The sequence below is a fragment of the Astatotilapia calliptera genome, chromosome 22, assembly GCF_964374335.1.
Source record: "Astatotilapia calliptera chromosome 22, fAstCal68.1, whole genome shotgun sequence".
Taxonomy (NCBI): Eukaryota; Metazoa; Chordata; class Actinopteri; order Cichliformes; family Cichlidae; genus Astatotilapia; species Astatotilapia calliptera.
This window is the reverse complement of record NC_137442.1, coordinates 19,237,829-19,259,961: the sequence shown is the minus strand read 5'-3', so window position 1 is coordinate 19,259,961 and position 22,133 is coordinate 19,237,829. Positions and strand designations below refer to the sequence as shown.

The 22,133-nt window shown below is 43.7% G+C and overlaps 3 protein-coding genes and 1 long non-coding RNA gene across 5 annotated transcripts; 2 read left to right on the top strand and 2 right to left on the bottom strand.

Annotated features, from left to right (window-relative positions):
• The first annotated feature begins 466 nt into the window (after positions 1-466).
• On the top strand, positions 467-3,331 carry gpr3 (G protein-coupled receptor 3). Its single transcript, XM_026156313.2, has 2 exons — positions 467-605; positions 1,692-3,331. Exon 2 carries the CDS (start codon positions 1,722-1,724, stop codon positions 2,709-2,711), a length of 990 nt encoding a protein of 329 aa, XP_026012098.2. The 5' UTR covers positions 467-605; positions 1,692-1,721; the 3' UTR covers positions 2,712-3,331.
• Positions 3,332-3,748: 417 nt separating this feature from the next.
• On the bottom strand, positions 3,749-12,757 carry wasf2 (WASP family member 2). 2 transcript variants are annotated; one of them, XM_026156311.2, is made up of 9 exons: positions 12,502-12,757; positions 11,264-11,429; positions 10,912-11,046; positions 10,621-10,774; positions 9,406-9,523; positions 9,142-9,263; positions 8,020-8,175; positions 7,255-7,724; positions 3,749-5,185 (listed from the first exon to the last, which is right to left on the bottom strand). In XM_026156311.2, exons 2-9 carry the CDS (start codon positions 11,394-11,396, stop codon positions 5,025-5,027), a joined length of 1,449 nt encoding a protein of 482 aa, XP_026012096.1. In that variant the 5' UTR covers positions 11,397-11,429; positions 12,502-12,757; the 3' UTR covers positions 3,749-5,024. The 2 variants fall into 2 exon arrangements, with proteins under 2 accessions (XP_026012096.1, XP_080152056.1); XM_080295930.1 differs by lacking the exon at positions 12,502-12,757 and adding an exon at positions 12,089-12,109.
• Positions 12,758-12,805: 48 nt separating this feature from the next.
• Positions 12,806-14,067, top strand: LOC145423449 (uncharacterized). The gene is made up of 2 exons (XR_013904492.1): positions 12,806-12,934; positions 13,412-14,067. It is a non-coding gene; the product is annotated as an uncharacterized LOC145423449 (long non-coding RNA).
• A 14-nt stretch (positions 14,068-14,081) lies between these two features.
• LOC113014642 (putative methyltransferase-like protein 24) lies at positions 14,082-20,724 on the bottom strand. The gene is made up of 5 exons (XM_026156312.2): positions 20,246-20,724; positions 19,271-19,369; positions 17,582-17,718; positions 17,147-17,414; positions 14,082-15,172 (listed from the first exon to the last, which is right to left on the bottom strand). Exons 1-5 carry the CDS (start codon positions 20,567-20,569, stop codon positions 14,867-14,869), a joined length of 1,134 nt encoding a protein of 377 aa, XP_026012097.2. The 5' UTR covers positions 20,570-20,724; the 3' UTR covers positions 14,082-14,866.
• Positions 20,725-22,133: the final 1,409 nt, after the last annotated feature.

Genomic DNA, 22,133 nt, shown 5'->3' with positions numbered 1-22,133 from the left:
GATTCAGCACCGTGGACAGCTCCAGCGCTTTGCGTTGTGCGCTCACAGCTGCCAAGTTCCAGCCCTGCCCAACACAAACTCGTATCCTCACCTTCAGCAAGGGGTCTGGGTCTTATTGAGAAAACGTGTGTGTCCGTCGATGGTCGTTATTTATAAGAAATGAAAGCATTAGCGAGCCGCAGTGGGAGGGGCGACGGGGCTCTGCCGCATTTTTCTGAATGAAATTACTCCATGGACGTCCCCTCCCACTTCTCCCCGCATCCCTGGCGCCGTCCCTTGATTGGTCGAGGCTCCCAGTCACTGACGTCAGACAGACTCTTGTGGATGAGCCCGCGCGCAAGAACATTCATTCTGCCTCCAGTGAGCGATTCGGCGAGCTTGAAGAAGGAGAGATGCAAGCGACGCCAGGTGAGAGTTTGGCGCAACTTTGGTGAAGACGGGAACGCGGAGCTGTGTCTACACGGGAACCGTCGGTATTTAAACCTGCTGTCGAGCCTTACCGCGAACAGCCTCACCTCGGCTCCATCACCTGTGCTGGATCTTACAGGAGAAAGAGAGAAAAAAATCAGTGTGACTCCCTCAGAGGACTGACTCGTTTAAATAAGGTGAGAGGAATTTAGTACATGCTCGTAAACGTGTCTCGGTACGTGCATGTGTTGGGGGGCACGCTCTACGGTGCAGTGAACCTGCATTTGTATGATACTTAAGGGTCCCCTGCGTCAGGAGGTGGGATATACCTCCTCACTGTGGGAACGGAGAAAGAGCGCGGGGTAGGGGGGGACTCAGTGCCCGAGGAGCGCAGAAATAATGCGCTTATAACGTTCCTGCAGGACGTCCAGTTTGTTTTCATGTGTGCGAGCAGATAACTGATAAGATCCTTACCGCGCAGATTTTCTCGTGCATGCATGTTGCACGTAGAATTTATTCGAGGTTCTGCGCCTCTGCTGTGCGGCATCACGAGGAAAACCCAGACTGTGGCTTACATAATAAATCGAGTTTACATATAGCCACGCGCACATATGCCTTAAACTGTAATCCTATTTTAAAATGATGCCGTTCATTCATTCTTTTCAGTGGGCAGCAAATGATAGCCCACCTTTTACAGTCACGTGTTAGCCTGGTGATTAATTAAATATTATATATCTATCCCAAATCATTCAAAATACATAGCCTGTTGGTTGACTGGAAGTTTCGCTCCTTTCCACAAGACTTCCAGTCACGAGATGAATCTCGTGACGTCCCAAAATACAAACACATAGATTTGGGTAACTGTTAAAAAAAAAATTGAAAAAAAGTGATAATTTTTAAAGAAATAAAACCTTATATGGGCTTTCAAAACTACCTTTTTTCTACATAGCTATTGGAAAGTAGTTTTTTGTGTTGTTTTCCCAAAATGGAGCAGGTAATGATATCACAAAGAGCAGGAGAACACAACATCTGAAGGTCTTATAGTGGTAGGATGGTTTCTCAATAGCTCAGCCGTGTTGGATTACAAGATTATAGCATTTGAAGCAGCGCATTAGCACATCAAGTGCTCTTCTGCTCTGTGTGATGCTACAGCCTGCATCCTGTGGCTCAAACCACACCAGCTTCTGTTTCTGGAAATGCTGTTCGATGGACATGTGGGAGCTGTGGTAGTGACTCATCTTTCTGATAGTAACGTATTTCTCAATTTTTTCTCTCTCCTTTAGGTTTTATTGGTGTGACTGCTGAACCAAACAATGATCCTGAACGCCACAGACTTGGGCTGGGATTCTGAATCCTCAGGTGCAGAGCCCATCATCCCATCAGACCAACTGGGAAAGTCATCTGCTTATGAACTCCCACCTCTCACAGCGTGGGGCGTGGCCCTCTGTGTTTCAGGGACCCTCATTGCGACTGAGAATGCCATCGTAGTCATCACCATCCTGGCCACCTCATCTCTTCGTGCCCCTGTCTTCCTGCTGCTTGCCAGCCTTGGTATGGCTGATCTTCTGGCTGGTGTGGCGCTGATTCTGCACTTCCTCTTCATGTTCTGTGTGGAGCCCAGTGATTGGTCAGAACTGCTGACCTCAGGACTACTGGTGACATCACTGACTGCCTCCCTCTGTAGCCTAATGGGTGTTGCCCTGGACAGGTATCTGTCTCTGAGCCACGCCCTCACCTACGGCTCAGGCCAGTCACGGCGGAGAGCCGCCATCCTCCTGCTGCTGGTCTGGTTGGGTGCATGCATGATTGGGGCGGGGCCAGCAATGGGATGGCACTGTCTTGAAGACCCAAATTCCTGTTCTGTAGCACGACCTCTGACCCGGACATATCTATCGCTGCTGTGTGGGGGCTTCCTAGTGGTTGTAATGGTAACCCTGCAATTGTACGCTGGGATCTGCCGTGTTGCTAGGCGGCATGCCCATGCCATCGCTACCCAAAGGCATTTCCTCCCTTCCAATCAGTCATATGCAAGCAAGCACGGCAGCGGGAGAGGTTTCTCTAGGTTGCTCCTGGTCCTCAGTGTGTTTGTGGGCTGCTGGATGCCCTTCTCCCTCTGGGGGCTGCTGGGAGATGCGTCCAGCCCTCCTCTGTACACCTATGCCACCTTGGTGCCAGCTGCAGGCAGCTCCCTACTAAACCCCATTCTCTACAGCCTGAGACACAAAGACATTCGCAAGGTGCTGCTCCACGCCTGCTGCCCACACAGATACTCGCACAGCACACACATACCTGTTGATGTGTAAACTGCCAAACCTCAGCAGACTCAACCCAACATAAGATCTATGCCAGACATATCACCGTTTGTGTGCCAAAATACACTCATTGCTGCACTGACTGTCACTTGGACTCTGACACATGTATACTCCCACACACGCAGGCAGCACTTTTCAGAGATAAAAGTGTTTCTACAAATCAGAATGTACTGAGCTGTCCTGGCTGGTGGCCATCTTGGGACAAAAGATACTGTTTGTGCTGTGTACCTCATTCTCAGTCAACTGTAGCTTCACTGGATTCCCAGAAGAAAACAATCACAGAAATACTATATGTGTATTATACATATATAAATATATATATATAAAACAGACTTGATGAGTATCGGCACTTTACAACAGGATTGGAGAGATTATAAATAGAAGCCTTTCACAGTGTAATGACATGTGATCCAAAGCCTGAGTTCATTTACTTGAATGTCTGCAAAGCAACATGTTCTATAATGTTGAGAGTATATTTTGCACATGTTGTTAAAGGCACTTTGAAACATACTGACAGTATGTTCGAGTTGCACAACCATTTTTAAAAAATTTTTTTTTTTTTTAAATGAATATTTTATACTGGTGAATAATAAATGATTTTTTTCTACCAAGTGACGTCATCCTTCTTCACTGCTAGCAGGGCTTTTAGTGCTTGTCTCTTTCCATCTCTCACTCTTTAACTCGGACCGCTGCTGCTGTTCCTGTATCTTAAATTATTTCGTGTTCGAAGCAATGGGCGATGTTATTACCGTCCTGGAGCACCCACTGCATCCTTGAAGCAGCCGTGGCATGAGAATGCGGCGATTATGCAAGAGGTTTCTCTCTCCTCCTACCAGTTTTCTGAAAATTTCTGCAGTCAGTTCGTTTTCACACTCTCTACGCACGCGGCACCGAGGGCTATGAAAGGTGTCCAGCAAAGACATAAAGAGGATGAGTCACTGGAAGCCTGAGCAGAGCTTTTTTTTCCCCTCCTTCAAGGTTTAACCTCTCACTTAAGACATCATAGCACACACACCAAACACTGAACAGTCAGTGAAATTCACTCTCTTTATTGAACGAACTAATCATTTGGAAATTTAAGGCAGGAGAAGCAGATCTTTGGCTAAGCATGCCGTGTCATGGTGCATTAACACAGACAGACTTAAAAGAAAAGGCACTTTAAAAAAAAAAAGTGGTCCACATTAAACAGTCAGTTCATTGGACTCATCATCATAGTTTTGGAGAAAGCTGACAGGAACCTGTATTGCTAACCAAATTAAGGCACAGACACTGAAATTCAGTATAAAAAGGCACTGTGATTAAAGCAACAAATTCTAGTTGATCCCCAGAAAATCTCAGAATACAATTGCAGGAAGAAAAACATAAGAAAAGTAAAATACATTAGCTAAAAAAATAACATTAAAAATAAAAATCAAGTTATTAATGTTAATTTCTGCATATGTTAAGTATGGCAAACTTCTCTAACACTCCTGGTGTCTGACATCAGCCAATACCTCTCTCCTTATCTCACTGAATAATTAATTACTGAGTTTGTTTATGAGCTACAACGACAAGACAAAGGTTCTCATGAAACCACTTAAAAAACAAAGAAAAAGTGAGAAGACAAAATACAAAATGTAATAAAAACTGTGCTTTGGGATTTAAAGTGATTGAATTAATAATCCATAGATATAAACTTTACATCCGTATCACATAATCTATGAAGAAGCTTGTCTTTCCATCGATACATATAACTACTGTGAACTGAAGCTGTTGCACGTGTGTGTGTGCTTGTGTTCGATTTTACTCTCTATTATCTGTTGCCATAATGCACCACAGCCACTAAAAACCAGGCTTTAAGCCCTCAGCAAAGGATACCTGACTGTAACAGACACGCAGAGAGAGGCGGAGGTGATGCATTTAGGCACGCGCTCAGGAGAGACGTGCCTCACATCACATAGCGCTCTTGCATCAATAACAGCCGTGTGTCATCCAATGAGAATTAATGGCAAACTAGGACAAAACCAGACACGCTCGCTCCATTTATAATTCTGACATAAATTATTTTGAATATATACGTGACCGGATCGAGGAATGTGATTTGAAATTGGTCACAAGCAAATACAACATGCACACGTCCTCTCAAAGTGACCAGCTTTCACACAAAAAATACACAGACCTCTGTGCTGTTTGTACTTGAAGGCTGGAATCTGAATGGGAATGCACAGGTGTTTTCTAAGACTGAGGAAGAAAACAAACAAACAACCACACACACACAGACAGACACAAACACGCACACGGTAGTGAGAGGAAAAAGGATGGCGATCAATCGGACCAGTCATCGTCCTCTCCGAACTCGGAGGAGTCGTCCTCGCTGTCGCTGCACTCCACGGCGATACGGCGCGACAGGATGGCGGCCACATCGTTGCCGAAGTGATCCCTCTTCTCCTGCTCCCGCTGTTCCTCCACCTTCCGCAGGTTGAAACCTGAAAGCGTGTTAAACGGTTTAAAGGCGTGTTCAACATCTGAGTAATCTTTATCCAGCTTAACTCTGTCATTATTTAGGTCATTCATAGAAAAACGCTGTCATCACTGACTATCAAGGTAATCAGGGAGCTGGCAGATAGTAGTCACAAATCATGTATGGCACTTGAAGGAAAGAGTCCACATACTCAATACTTAAAATGCAGTTTTTAAGTATTTAATATCATTCGAGACCAGCACACATTGTCTTTTTAAAAGCTGAACGTGTTACCTAAGGTCCTTGACTTAATTAATTACAGCTCAGTGGCATAATTCATTTCCTCCTCTGCCCTCTTCCCTGCTGTGCTGATACAGAGACATACTGTTTCCAGATAATGGTTTGAGGCGAGTGGGAGTTGACTGCAGCGTTAAAGTCTACAACAAATCAACTAGTTTAAGATAAACAGCTCATAAAGCTCAACAATAACACATGATTAGCATATCATTTTGTATGTATCACAGGATGATGAGAACCGTATGGTTGTGAAGAGGGAGTATCAGTTTGACTGCAGAGCTGGAGGAGTCAAGGACATCACACTTATTTATGTAAGCCGCAACATGTTGTGGAGAAAATACTCACTGCCGAGTGGAGAAAACAAAAAACAAACCCAAAAAAAACCAAACAAACCATTCAGGGTTTTGAAGGACTTTTCTTGTCAGCAGCCTTGATTCAAATTAATGGTTAAAACGCTCAAAATAGCCACTTTATTCACCTGCTGTTAATGTAAATGTCTCATTAGCCAATCACATGACCGTAACCAAAAAACATTTATGTGGCACAGCTGTTGATGCCAGAGTACTTCAGAAACTGCTGATCTACTGGGATTTCCCCAAACAACCATCTCTAGGGCTTAAAACACTGAAGAAATGTTTCCTGGTCTGAGTTTTGATTTCCGACTTTGGGCCCGTAATTACCAGCCGATCGTTATTCAGCACAGTCTAGCCAAGTACTGTTGCTGACCATGTCCATGTTCATGACCAGAGTGTAACACATCATGTCACAAAGCTCAAATCATCTCAAACTGGCTTCTTGAACATGAGTTCACGGTTTGTAGGTCCCCGTTTTTTTTTATTTTTAATGCATGCCACTTTGTTTATACTCCTGCTCAAACGTATCACACTGTTTCACTCACTGACAGCTGGGAGTAAAAATGTGTCAAAAAACAGCGGCAGGCAGCAGGGACCAAATTAAGTAGTAAACATTGCAGGATTCAAATTTTTTTTTCTCCAATCTGCTTTGTAAATGTTTCGCAAGTAAGGGAATGCACAGACAAAGTAAATGGTGACATGTCAGTGTGCACAAACGCAGAGCATATATCTTCTTTACTCTTTGGTAGTTCAAGTATTGTGTTAGTGCTTAAATCTTTATCTGAGAAACTAGCACTGATAATCACGTTTTAGAACAATAGTGGTGTTAAAAGAAAAGGGTGTGCATATCTCACTGCTAGATGTCAGTGGATTGCAGTCAACTGATATCTATTTTCTCACATTTCCCAATTCAAGTGCATGAATTAAGCTACGGTGGCTGTTGTAGGACAAAAACAACAACTCTGGAGTGTTTTGTTCAGAGGGAAAGTGTGCTTTTTAAGACTCTTTAACCATGTCAGCTGTTTGAAGATGAGAGGGCTGCATGTCTAATCTCCTGCCAAGAAGTAATTTTGAAAATACCAGGAATAAATAAGCATGTTTTTGCACTTTTTCCTGATTTACAGCCCTGACTTCAATTTAGGAGATGAGGCCTGATGTGAGGAGGAACAGATGATGCTTTATTTAGATGCCACTGCTGTTGTCTCTTCATGTTTTCATTACTTTGGTGAAGGGGCCCTGTTCTCCCGTGATAAAAGATAAGTCTGATCTTTTATATCTTGATTCTGACACAAATTAAAGTTTGCGACACAAGAACGCCTACAAGTTAATTCTTCATGGTTCGTTATATATGTATGTTTGCTATGTGTTGCATGTTTTATTTGTTTCCCATGTTTGACACTTTGGTCCGGCCCATGAGGCCCGAGGTGTTCCTGCGGTGCTTTACCTTGTCGGATGGCCTGCAGCAGGTCACTGCGAGCGTCACTGACGGGCTCTGGCTGAGGTTTGGGAGCAGAACAGGCTGTTACCCCGCCAGAAGGTGGCGGACGAGGAGCAGAACTTTCGAAAGGTGGTGGAGGAGGACCGGGGGGAGGCGGTGGAGGAGGTGGTGGCGGTGGACCCCCGCCTGCAGGCATAGGTGGTGGAGGAGGGATGGCGGACATAGATGGGGGAGGAGGGGGAGCAGGTGGAGCGGAAGAGGAGAAGAAGGGAGGGGGAGAAGGTGGGGTGTCAAAGCCAGAGGGAGGTGGGGGAATCCCAAAACCAGAAGGTGGAGGAGGGGGAGGAGGTGCAGGGGGAGGAGAGAGACTTGGGCGGGAGTTGTTCGGGGAAGAAGCATTGGGGGGAGCTGGGGGAGGGTGGCTTGGACTCAGCATGCTGACACGCTTCTGGGTGGGTGCTCCATCGTTACCATACCTGTAAGTGATGGAGAGGAAGTTGGAGGTATAAAGGATAATATAAACGGCATAATGGAGCCTTCACTTCCCTCCATTAACCTGCAATTTGTGTGCAGCTGCTTCCAGAGCAGCTCCTATTCATTAAAGAATCACAAAGTCAAAGACTATAATCCGTTTAGCTTCAGCTCAGAAGGCGCGTATAGGATTTCAGTGTAGCTGTACGTGTGGCTGTACTTTCACTACATGTTTGCACGGGTGGTGGTGCAATGTGTGGAGCATGTGTGGGCCGGTATGTATGATGTTACAGTACTTACGCCATGTCCGGAGGCGGAGGAGGCAATTCGTCGGGACCGGGAGGAGGAGGAGGCGAGCCAGGATCATAAGCATAGGAGTTTGTGCTAAGCTCAAGGCTTTCAGAGTTGAAGCCCTCCCCAGATCCAATACTTCCATTCAGGCCCTCACAAGAATTCCTTATAAGAAATGAGACATCGCTGTGAGCCCAAAAATAAACCAGACCACAAGTAACAAATAATAAGAAACACGGACGTGACTAGCATTTTGTGCTCAGGCCGCATCTGTTTATGCGCATTTATAACAATTTCATAGACGTGCCAAACGCATTTTAAAGCAGCAGAAACAGATTGTTACACAAAGTGTTGAGAGAGAATAGCTTGTTCTTCACCTATACAGCTTGTCAGGAAATCGGACTTTTTCTCCTTATCAGGCCTGCTGTGAGGCTGATGAAACACTGCAGGAGCTGAATCAGCAAAACTTCCCATTTTGGTAAAAAGAATATAATCCAAAACGAGGAATTTAGGACTCTTTGATGTTATTATAATGGGTACTATTAACTAATTTGTGCACATATATCTGTTGTATTCATTCTTTTAATTATAATATATATTAAAATTAAAAAACAAACATATACACACACACACACACACACACACACACACATATAAAAGTATGCAACAGTATTAGTACCATCAAGAACAGGGCCCAGTGTGACTCACACATTTGTTTACTGCAATTTTCCAATGACGGCCAGCTCTACACCCAACCCCCCGAGAACATTTTCTGACAGGACATACCATCCAAACCACTGTGTACAGATCCAGTGATAAAAGGGGAAAGAATGAGCAAAATAATGTCTCATCTGTTATTTTACTTTGTAAAGAGAAACAATAGATTTTTATTGTATTAATTAAATGATTTATAAGATGCTTGAAATCCACATTAAAGCCTACTGGGTATGTCAGGGCTCAGAGCCACTGCAGCCTTGTGGATGACGCTGGATGAAAATGATTGATGTTTTGTGATGGACTATTGTGAAGATATTATTTTACTATAATTCGACTTTGATGGTTTTTGTTCTTTTGATTCCTGGTCAGTGTTAATGACTGATAAACAAAAAGGAGGCATCTCAGAAAACTTACATCAAGTCAGACTTTGGTACAACAAACTCCTCTCCCATCTTACGCCGTTCCCATTCATCCTTTCTGGTCTTGATCTTTCGAGGATTGAGGGTCCGTTGGTTCAGATGGTCTTTCTTTTCCTTCTGCTCATTAAGGAGACGGTTTAAAAAGTGCAAGATTAGCACTGGATTCGAACATTTTCATGTGATGTGACTAATTGTAGATTGCTTTTACTTGTGTAATGACTCATGTCTTTGTGCGTATGAGGGTGTTTAGGAGTCTCACTCTGTGCTTGCGTTTCTCCTTCATGATGTCCTTGGTGTCCTGCAGCATCTTCTCCTTCCACAGGTCAAAGAAGTAGGAGGAATCGGTGTAAAACTTTAGGGCCTCCCTCCCGTCGTCTCTGTAGACAACAATTTACAGACATTAATAATTATTTCTAGGTATCAGTTGCACAATGTGCCATCTTACAAGTATGAAAAAAAAAAACAGTGTTAGTTAAAAGATGGTTATCTGGCATGTGTGTTAGTCTTAAGACGCCAGTAAACTTCCCTTTTTAAAAGAAAACTTCACTAAAAATACATTAATGTCTTTAGTCACATCCAGATCACACCGCACGGATAAATCATTGTCCATAAACAATGATCCGAGTCAAATTATCACCACATTTACATTCAAACCAGGAACAGCTCTACACATTACATTTAACATTGCCTTCTGATTATTCACACTTCAGATGACATATGACATATCGTGCCTTGTAAATGATCTACACTCACAGATATCTTAGCTTGTGACTAAAGACGCTTTACATGCATCCATCCGTCCCTTTTCCCCCCCCACTTATCTAGGCTGGAGCCTATCCCAACTACTACACAGCAAAAGGCATTCACAGTCACATTCACACCCACAGTTGATTCATAATCAACAATTAACATGAAATGCATGTCTTTTGACTGTGGGAGGAAGCCGGAGCAGCTGGAGAGAACCCAGGCAATGGTGCTAACCACGACACCGCCATACTGCCCTCTGGGGTTATTTCCCACAGAATATCTTTCCACAATCAATTGATTGGTGGGTTATTTAACAGCAAAAGCAACAAGTGTGGCTTGTCAAACAGCTGCCAGAATTAAAACCCCAAAACTGCCTGGACTTAAAGAGGTTACACACTAAAAACAAAACAACAGGGAAAACTATGGCGTCGACACCATAATTCTCTAGGATTTTGTAACGGCGTACTATGCGTTTTCTAGTGTAAAACTGCCATTCGTGTTAGACTGAGCCTCCTTAAATCAAACCTAATACTGCCCAGACACCTCCGAGACCCTCTCCTTGATAAGAAGCACATGTAACAGGGGTAAGCTTAAATAATGCACATTACAAGAATCTCCCATGCATGTGTGTTTCCATATGGGCACATGTGCTTGCACGTGTTCTTGTTATTCACTGCTGGAGCTGCTGCAGTGGGTAAATATGAGCTTGGCCTGTGCAGCATCTTACCGGTATACGCTGAGCTGGTTGAGCGGTGGAGGAGGATCGCAGGTCGTGTAAGTGTCTTGTACAGGCATTGGCAGAGATGGCCTGGTGAAGAGCTGCTGGTCCTGGGTCAGACTGCTTTTAAAAGCCTTCTTTGCAGTGATTCCATGCAAAGAAACTGAGAGAAACAGACCGGCAATGTTTTAAACATGTATTGTGTTCATTAGATTCTCTGCAAAGGAGGTTTCAAACCAATACTCTACACTGATACCAGTATAAGTAGTAACGTTAACAGTAAAATGTGCAAGTACATACCCTCCTCTTCTTTGGGGTCCAGCTGGGTGACTTTAACCTGCAGGCGATCCACTCTTTCTCCAAGCGAGCTCACCCTGCCGGCAAATTCTCCAGCCTGAACAAACAGCTCCCCGAACACGTCCTCTGCATATTTGCCTGCACGCGTGCGCACACACACACACACACACACAAGTTTCTCACTTGCACCAATTAAAGGATTTATCTCACGCATGCATAGCCAATGAAAATTCACATCTACATAAAAATGCATTAACTCTTTTTTTAAAACAATAAAGATCCATGTGATACATATTCATAACTGCTCATTAACCATTCATACACACACTGACACCCGAGCATAACAGAAGCTTACTGAGGCTGCCGAGCTGGCGGATGATGTTGGCCAGGCTTATGTTGGTGACACATTCCAGCTCACTGCGGATGTTAGAAGGAATGGGATGGCGACAAATATGCCGCGGCTCTATATTCCTCGTCACCAGAGGCATGGTGGGGTGTGCTGGGGGTAGGGCAGCCCAACCCTGTTGGAAAAGGAGAGGTAGGTCAGGGGAGTGAAAAACATATAAATGTAATCAAATTAATATTCAATTTTACTATACTTTTGCACCCAATGAGCACCTATTTTCATTATGACACGACTGTGAACTGGTCCTAAATAAGTCACATGAGACAGACGCCTACAAAAATACACTGACCCAGACAGAGCTAAAGCAGAAGCAAAACTATGCCTTCGCTCCACCCATCGAGCATGCACCACCCACCCGGTTTAGAGTGGACAAATCTAAAATGTCCAAAATAGCAAAGAGCAGAACTAGGTGGATTTGTGATTTCCGCACTGCTTAGAGCAGTGGAAACACATCACGTTATTTTAAACAGATTAGTCAGGGCAGCCGTGTGAGCTCACGCAGTGCAGTAACTCCACAGTGTCCAGACTGAATAAGATAAGCAAACGACAGTTCCTATTAAGGGGTCAGAGATTTGCAGTGACTGCAGACTCTCCCTGCTTTCAACACAGTGCGGCCTTGATTTTGGTTTACTCTGTTTTGACTGCTGTTGCCCATTGCAGCTGCCTAATTACAAGTTTTTTCCTGTTGGTGGTGAATCATGGCATAAATGTTACTGTGTGTAGAAAAGGAAAGAAAAAGAAAGCGGGAAAAATGGAGGGTCGCTACCTTCGTACCTCGGGATGTGTATATTATTACCAAGCTACCTGGAGGATTTAGTGATTAATCATGAATGAAGGAATGCGTCCATTTCAGGCTTAGAGGCTTGTTCGTCACTGACAGGTCGCCCACTCTGCCTTTGACAAAGTGCTATTAGCTAGCTTTACTGCACTTTTCCCCCCAACTTTACACCGAGCTCCTAACTTTCTCTGACGTGAGTAAATACGTGGTAAAAAAAAAAAAAGACGGGTTACACTTTTTTTGCGCCACTAACTTAACTTAAATGGAATAAATGTAACTTGGGATCTCGGCCTTCTCAGAGCAGGAAGTAACTTCTAGGCGTCTCTTATATCGAAGGAAAAGCCAAACAAACGTACATTTACGCCACTCGCTTAAACAAAACAACACACAACAAAGACATTTCACTTACCGTCAAACCTGGTAACCTTAGACGTCTCTTTATACAGCCCTACAATTGTTATTGTCTCAAGATTTTTCTTAAGAAATGTTGTTCGGTACTGTATGCGGGACCGAGCTAAACAGATCGCCCAAGTCCCGGGGTTGCGAACTTCTGATTGGTCGAGCGGCGGAGTTCTTTGAAGCTGATTGGCTGCTGGGCCTGTCACCTGCTATAACCGAGAACAGGATGTGGAAATTGCAACGTAAAAAGCGCAACTCCACCCAAACTAGTGGCAAACATCTGTCCGCAATTTACGTAAGAGAGGGTGGAGGCAGCGGCACATTCCAACGTGCGCTCAAGCGAGTTGGAACGCGTCCGAGGAATGACTGGCATTAGCTTCCATGGATAAAATGTGCTGTGGAGAAAAGCTCATACCGACAAGCAGGTTGTCCAGTAAGCCTCGGTGAGTGTTAAGTGCCTGCTTAACCTCAGCTCAGCCCGAGCAAACTGCAGAGCTTCAAGTTAGCGTGCATCCAGGGAAGACTCAATCACATAGAAGTTGGCGTCACGCCTGTGAATATGTGGTGAATACATTTGAGACAATGTGGTTATTTTAATGTTGCAATGGGCTTCATCTTGCGGTACAGTGCTCACATTTGTTTTGGCATATAAAGTTAACACTGTTATACCCAGCTTATTTTGTTTTCCTTCATAGATCAAGTGTCCATACAATGTGGTTGGAGGAAATAGACTATCAAAGTAATTTAATTGTTGCACGCTTGTAGACTTTTTTTCTTTTTACTTTTTTGTGCTGTTTCCCACTATCAAGTCCATGTAAATACCGCACGTAGGTTGATGTGTGCTTCTCTCAAATTATTAAACACAACCTTAGAATACACTCATAAAGACATTAAACCTTGTCATTTGTAAACAACCACAGATTCCAAGATCATCAGTACAAACAATTATATGTGAGTACAAGTTATTGAGATGTGTCACCACTTTGCCAAGGCCTGGAAGAAGCCCCGAACTGTCACCCTCAGTGACAGGACACTGGTTAGGATGTTCAGGAATAATCCAAGAACCACCGAGGCTCAAGCCTACTGCGATCTGGAAACTGCAGAAACACCAGTGTCACTGTCCACAGTGAAGCATCACCATGGACTGAGAAGGTGCTTACCAAGAAAGAAGCCCCTGCTCCAAAATCTTCAAGCTCAACTTAAATTTCCAACTGCCCACATGGACAAACCAAATACCTTCAGAAGAAAGGTTTGATGGTTAAGATGGTCAATGGACAAGATGAAGTTTAAGCTATTTGGTAAAGTTGTAAAGAGTAAAGTTGAGGCTCTCAAACCAAACAACACTGTACTTGTACCAGCGGTTACGGATGATGGTGGCAGCGTCATGCTTCGGGCTGTTTGTTGCCAGTGGTACCATCAAATTCTTCAACTTCACCTCAAATCAACAGCTAAACGGTTGAAACGTGGACAATATTGGATGTCTCAACAGGAAAAATCATATCAAACACATAACGGTTTTTGGAATGGATAAAGCTATAATAAATATAGGAAAATATGGGTGAATATATAAAACAAATTGTGAGATAATTCTTTTTAATTCAATTCAGTTTTATTTATATTGTACAACATTGAAACAACAGTTGCCTCAAGGTGTTTATCTTCCACAGGACACAAATTATAGGTGCTCTGACACACCTGACCCATTGCATTACAACCAGTCACTAACAGAGTAACCCTTATTTGGAATTTAATGTGGTGTAAATTCAGGTTTTAAACTGCAACTTGATTGTTTTCCTCTAATACATCATCACAGTATACACACCCAGTTTACGATAAAAGCTCTTCTTCGATGTAAAATTTTATTGCACGTATAAGTAATTAAGGCTTACAGTGATGTACTCAAAGAAGTTAACCTGTTGGATCAGACTCGGGTCAAAGGGTTGCATTTTGGGATTCATTGGTAAAAACAAAACAAAACACAGCTTTATGGTACAACTGTAAAATAAAGAATAGCCTGTCAGACAGTTGTTTTGCATTCAGAAATAGTTGGAACATATATACGTCCTTTGTGACACAGTACAGTCTATATGAGTTGAAAATAGTTGTTATTATTTGGCCTCTAACTTGGTTAAAACAACAAGCCCTTCTTCTTCTCAGTATTTGGATACAAGAAAATTCTGTTTTAAACATAAATACAGTTTCCATTTCAGAGTTGGCTGTACCCTTTAGCTGCAGATTTCTTCATGTCCACTAGAGGGAGTTGTCATGTGAAGAACTGTGTATGCCTGAAATCCCAGGAAAAACAGGAAACTTCACTAGCTGCTTCCCCCTCTTTGGATAATGTGTGCGCAGCTTCATCCAGCAGTGTGTGAGTCTCAGTGTCGTGTGTTTACCCAGCTGAGTGTGTAGGAGCTGTGAGCATTTGCTACTGTCTGTTTAAGGACACTGTGACCCTCTCCTGCAGAGCTGTGAACCAGCTTGAGTCCACAAGCTTGAAGACCTTGAAGGACACTGAACCAATAGCGGAGCACTTCCTCATCCCTTCCGCCCACCTCAAACCCTGCCCACTGCAGGTGCACCTTAGCAACAAGATGGTGGACATTCTGTAGAGTTCCTGCCTCGATCCAATTCTGAAAAACGCGCCACTCGCCGCTTAGCAGGTCAGCATACAGGAAGTGAACCTAAGGAGAAGAAAGAACAGAGGAAAGTACGGCTCTGGTCTAGCACCTCCCCACCCTCCCAAGCACATAGGAAGCCTAAGTTAGCAAAACACCAGATACAGAACAAAGCAGGCTTTTAGCAACAACAGAAAAGACACTGATTAAGTCAGGAACAGAATTTCCTGTCAGCATGCAAAAGCACTGTAAAAAAAACGGCTTTATCAGCTGATCTGAATTGGGATGGTACTGAAATCAGCTCAGCTTTACTAAGAACAATTCCCAGCACCGTCTATATGTTTAATGATAGTTTATTAGGATATATACATGCTATGAGGGGGGCTGTGGCTCAGCAGATAGAACAGGTCTTCTGCCAATCCCTGCATCCCCTAGTCTGTATGTCAAACTGAACCCAGAGTTTCGCCCGATGCATCCGTTGGAGTGTGAACATATATGTGAATGGGTGACCAGGCTTGTAATGAGAAAGTGTTCTGAATGTTCAAAATATCAGTTCATTTACCATATTACTACTTTCCATAGTGGCCCTGCTGCTTTGTAATCATACAATCATATACAGTCAAATATTGATTAATAGAATTATTAGCTGCAGTTCTTGGAGAAATCGCTTGCAGCTCACTTGCAACTGTTGAAAATACATCCTTACAAGCTAAAAAGTCACAAAATAGAACAATACGTAAAATGTTGAGTCTGTTGCCCTCCCCGTTTAGCATGCAGCAGAAATTAGTACTAGGAATTTTAGCCCACTCTTCTTTGAAGAGTAGTTTTAATTCAGTCACATTGGAGGGGTTTGTAGTTCTTAAGATGCTGTTCCGGGTTCTTTTGTGACCTCCTGGATGAGTCGTTGATGCGCTCTTGGGGTAATTTTGGTAGACCGGCCAATCCTAGGAAGGTTCACCACTGCTCCAAGTTTTCTCCATTTGTGAATAATGACTCTCATCATGGTTCACTGGAGACCCAAAACTTTAGAAATGGCTTTGATATGCGTCAATGACTTTGTTTCACAGTTGCTTCCTTAGATTGTGAAGTGAACGTGTCATGTTCACTTCACTTTGTTAGACAGGCCGTATTTAAGTGATTTTTTTGATTCAACGGGTCTGAGTGTAATCAGAACTGAGTGTGACGAGTAAAATTGAACTCAGCTTTCACAAAAAATCTGGTTAATCACAGTAGATTTAATTAACAGCACTGTCGGTCATAAATGTCGGAACAACTGAGCCACACAGGTTTAAAAGCTGGCAATGGCAGCCACTTGTGTAGTCTGCGTCATGGGCTCTACATACTTGAACCAAATTTGGATCAAACTGGAGGCAATCAGGCACTGAAGCAGTCAGAATTGATTTGCTTGTCCAATCAGGGGGAAACAATACATGAAAGCTCTAATTAAACACATGAGCAGTGTCCTGAGTTGTCCAAACATCTTGTGCACCACGTTTGGTTATTTTTGGATGAAATCTGAATAACAGAAAGTCAAAAGTGTTAACAAATGCAACAAATGTGCACGGTCTGTATCAATCTCCTCTGCGTCATCCACTGAATCCAGACAGCTGTGTTCGAATTTTCCTTGTCCATCTAACAGCGAGAAAGTTTAGCCCCCCCCCCAAAATTTAACCCACTCATTTGATCATTTCTCCACCTATGGTGGCGCTATTGCTTACATGAAGCTATTGTATATTTTAATTCCATGCTGTGGCACTAAGTAGTTATAGATGAACGTATTGGACTGCTTGCTATTCTGTCACCCCGCATATAATCAAACTCCAGGTATGCAGTTCCCTCTTGTGGCTGCAGGAAGCAATTGGGTGATTCATTCACTTAAACTGTTGCCATGGTAGCCAGAGATGGCGCAGAGCCCTGTTGCTATGGGAACATCTGAGTAAAAGAGCTTTCAGGGTATGTTGGGGTGAAAAGACTCTAAGGTATGTTTGTTTGGCACTGTTTCTCTACATTTCAGTGTGTGTGCATGCGTGCGTGTCTTACTGTGTGATGTCCCAGAGCTGCCATGATGTCTGCCAGTGTCTGAGAAACACCACCCGGGTTTCCTCTCCTCTTGTGCGCGCGCTTCTTTGGAGCTCGCCACTCAAGCCACATCTTGTGCTGGCTGACCACGCCTCCATTGCCATGGTTACTAGCCAAACTGTTGCCAAGGTGACCACCAGATGCATTAGAGTTGCTGGGATCAAAACAGTGTATTTCACATCCCAGCCCCGACACAGTCTTCAGAAAGTCTGCATCTCCCCCATCCATGCTACAGAGACAAAGACAGACATACAAAGACAGGAAGGAAGGCAAAGGCCGTTTGAACATTATTGCATGCATGATTAAATATGCATTGCATTGTTTATTCCAACTGAACCGGTGATAAGAATGCATAGCAGCACGTGCATTGACATAAGGCTCAGACAAGTGGCACACCTGAAGGAATATGCGACACACGTTTTGTGTGTAGCTGGAAGGAGCCAGTCCTCAGCACACAGCAGCCAATGGGCTGGCGCTGCAGGGCTCTGTGCTGGCTGAGCCCGCCCTGGAGATAAAACCTTGGAGCAGTTCATCTGGGGACAGACAAGAGGAAAGAGTCACATAAGACGGGCTGGATGGAGGTCTGGAAACAGCGCGACACAGAATTAGCATTCAAATGAGAAGAGGGGAAGCTAAGGAAGGAGAAGTTGTTCAGAAAAGTGGCCAGAATTGTGTAATTTGTGAGAACATTGCAGAGTCATGGCTCGAAATAACTTTGAATAAAACAGAATTGTTTAACGATAAACTCATAATTTGATAGCAGCTGTTTAAAAAGGCCACACGTGGACTGTTTCTGTTTCTGTTTCTGCTTTTGTCTTGTTTTCTGTCACATATGCTGCTCCTGCTTTGTGCTCACATTAAGCACGGTGAAAGTTTCAAGTCATGCAGTCAGGGAAAGTTTAAGGTTTCAAACAGCTCTGTTGTAATGTCACCGACTGGCTATCCTTATACAGTCATCTCAAACACTGATGCCCCACCCACCTGCAATTCAAAACACTTTGTGAGGGGCAGCCAATCACAAGAAAGCTGGCTCTAAGTGAGACACAGAAGGTGAACTAACATGCTTCCCTGAGGTATAGTATGAAATACATAAGAATTCATTTAAGTCTGAGAATAAAAACATGGAGCATTATCAAGCCCCTTTAAATAATACCAAACTAAATCAGCACACTAGGAGCAGTTTTTTAAATTCTTCCATATATAACTTTCCTTCCCAGTTCTCCAGCACTTGGTGTTGCGTAAGTTTTGTCTCTTGTTTGGGAGTTTCCTGTCTGGAACAAAAAGTCCTTACTGGCTCCAGATATGGTAGATTTCTGCTGGCAGCATATTGACAGTGCCTGACTGATCATATTACTGCTATGTTAACCCCCCACACTCGACTGCAGTCAAAGAAGTGTAGTAGTCAAAAAAGTGAAGTTGCTTTTCTTTATTGATTTCTGTTAAGGCTTGGCAAGGTCTAACTCCTGGCTACAAAAATGTGAAGCCCCCACTGAGCTGGAGTGCAGCCTTCAGGGAGTGCGTTATTTATTGGACCAGTGGTTTCCAACCTAAGGGCTGGGACCTCTCCAAGGGGTCAGAAGATAACCCTGGGGGGGGGGGGGGGGGGGGGGGGGTGTCATGAGACCAGATTTTTAAACAGACAGGAAAGATGAAGAAAGCCGTCTGCAAATAAAAACCTGATTTTTCTTCCTTGACTTTTCTCGTGAAATATAGCAGACACTTTTTAAAGGGTCACAAGCCAAAAGTTTGTGCATTCGACATTCGATGTGTATTACTGCACATACAAGTCCTTTATAACTTCAAGTTGTATTCATCCTGTTATTTCTCATTGCTTATCTGTAATCTTGTGAAATGTGTGTTATGCTGTAGGCTTACTATAGTCTCATTGTTCTACAGTCCCGTAAACGGTTAAAAAATTACCAGACTTCAGGTTGCGTTACATAAAGTAAATGATGTTAGGGAGTTTTGAAATCACTCTCAGACATTTCAAACCCTCTGATTATTTTTGCTCTTTCAGTTTCGGATAACTTTGTGAAGGAAACATTTTTCACTGCAGCATTTTGGATGGTGCTCTGCGCAGCCTACCTGTGGCCTTGTGATATATGAGATGATTCGATTGAGCTCTGCTGTGAAGGATGGCTCGCCTGCTGCCCACAGCTGCACTTCCAATGCTCTGGGTCCCACCTGGGAACATGCATGACATGTATATTTATATATACTCCAGCGCAAGGAATACCAACACATCCAAGAGAATTCTGAATGTGGTTAAATAATGTATAGGAATAGCAGTAAAGTGTGCGAGTGCCCAGGTAGGAGTGCAGAGGAGCCAGGTCACAGGCACTGACCTCCGTCCTGCTGGTATTTGCCTAAGGCGGTGTAACATACAAACACACGTTTGCACACACAACCCCACCATCACCATCAATCTGCACCCCACCTAACTCAGAATGAACCTTTTGGTCACCATGGCAACCTCTGTGGGGAGCGTGTGTGTGTGTGGGGGGGGGGGGGGGAGGTGATGATTCACTAGAATGAGTCAGAGTTTAGCCTTGGGCAGATAAAGAGACAGTGAGAGAAGAGCAGAGTGAAAGCGAGAGGGCGAGAGGAGTGAGAGGTGAAGAGGGGACAGATGCACCTACACACAAACACAGATGGAGGCTGTAGCACTCTGCAGCTGAAGGGCAAAGACAGAAAGACGGGAACAGCTGTCATCTCTCTCTGATGTGGGGTCAGCGCTGTGCTGCGCCCCCTGCCCTCACCTGTCCCATCATGCCTGTAATCATGCAGGGAGTCGTGCACAAACTGGCCCAGCATAATAAATGAACTGGATGAGGACGCCACAGCAGCAGCAGCAGGGTGGCAGTCCTGTTGAATCCCAGTGATCCCAGTATCTGTCTCCCACTTAGTTCATTTTTTAAATTATTTCTAAACTTCATTCATAAATTTAATATATTGGTAATTTAAGTTAAAATTAAAAATGCAAGTCATCCCAAAACATTTACACGTGTACTATAATAAAACATTCCACGCATAAACTTATTTCCCTACTTCTTTACGAACCTGGCGCGAGTGCATCTCGTTCTCGTCCTCGTACGCTCTTTCCCCCTCCCCCCTCCTCTGCCCGTCGTCCACCTCTGCCTCCTCCTCAGCCACACCGGGCGTCCCCCGATGCCGTGAGCTCCGCTTCGGTTGAATGCTGATAACGGAAAAGGCGACCCCTCCGTCCCGCTCCTCTAACCCCATCCACACCCGCGCGACTCCAGGTAAAAGTGACCCGACGACAAGGAGCTGGAGCGCGAGGAGAAACGGTGGGATTAAGAGGAGTAGTACTCCCGAGCGGAGGGAGACACCGCAGCGGCCCCTCCACGGCGCACAGGTCCGCATACCTCCACTTCCGCGACGGCTCCGGCGAACATCTCCGGCGCTGTGCCCTGTGATTTAACTTTTTTTTTTTTTTTACCCTTTTTTTCGGTTTTCCTGGAGGGCAGAGGAAAGTCCCAGCTGAGAACTCCCCTCCTCCACTTTCCTCCGCGACCTCCTCCTTCTCGTTATCCCCAGGGGAAAGTTGCTGATGACGAAGCGCATTCCTCGGTCAGCGGTGGCCTTATTGACACAGTGACCCCCGCTTTATTTAACCTATAAGTAACTAGGTTATAATTAACAGGCATGTAGGATTAAAGAAAAACACCATTTCGTTTTTATAATGGGCAAACAGGCCACCTCTACCGTAAAAATAAATGCTTTATTTATCAAAAAGATGACCAACTACTGATATTCTTCCACCATACCAGTGTGAGTCATATAAATTTATTATTAGGGTATTAAAAAATATTGAATAAATAAATAAAACTCCAGGCTGTCATATTTAAGATGCACAATCACTGCCTGTGGTCTGTACTTTTATTGAAGTTTGGAAAGTTTATACTAGAACTCTAAATGCTCATTTTGCTCCACATTAATGTCCTAGGCTACTTGGCATCAGAAATCTTCATATTCTATACATCTATTTATCACAAACCATACTTATCGGTGTGTTAACCCAGTTTTAAGTAATTTTAGGTTCTTTCTTGTATGCTGGAGTATAAATACAAAATGAATGGCATCTGAGTAAAATGATGCAATTATATAAATGTGTTTCCATGATATAGTTTAGGACATTTTCATTAATAAACCCCTAAAATGTCCACAAATATGCTAAATAATAGAAATGGATGGCTTCTAGTGTTACCTCTGCTTAACTTGAGAAATTATTGTACCGATAATGACAGATTATTGTTATTAGATTTGCTTCTGGTGTGGGATGAAATTGGCTGTGATTTTCCCTAAATTAAACACACACAAAAACGAAGCAGTTGCATATAAATGAAATTGCAGTGTTTTATAGAAATGCCACACAAAAGAAAAGTCTGAAAGAGAGCTGTCGCTCTGCACCATCCCCCTCTCGGTCTGTCATGTAATGTTGTTGACAGTTCGTGCACCCTTCCACCATACAGTGGAATGTCACAGCAAACACATTTCCTCCGGCCATGTCTGAGTCTATTTAGTCAGTCTGTTGACAAACTGTACACAAAATGCAGCCAGTAAACTTAGCCCATCTGCTTTCTTTCTCTCTAATTCTCTGTCTGGCATGCACATGCATATACACAAGCTGCAGATGTACAGTATTTGCCGTATAGTAGCAAGTTTCCCTGCGAGGGCATGAAATAGGCATGGGTTCCTTTCCTGTCAGCTCTCTCCTGTACCAGCAGTCTTTGGTTGCTTGCTTTAAAACATTTCCTTATTTGGATGAATTGTGAAACTACAATTTTGCGCATTTTTTTTGTTTTGTTTTAATGGCTTTAAGAACCAATTCAACACCTTTTTCTGATTTCCTCAGTCTGGTTTCTTTCTTTTCCCTCCAACGTATCCTCCCCTGCTCTCTCCCCACCATCTATTCCTCTCCTCCCCT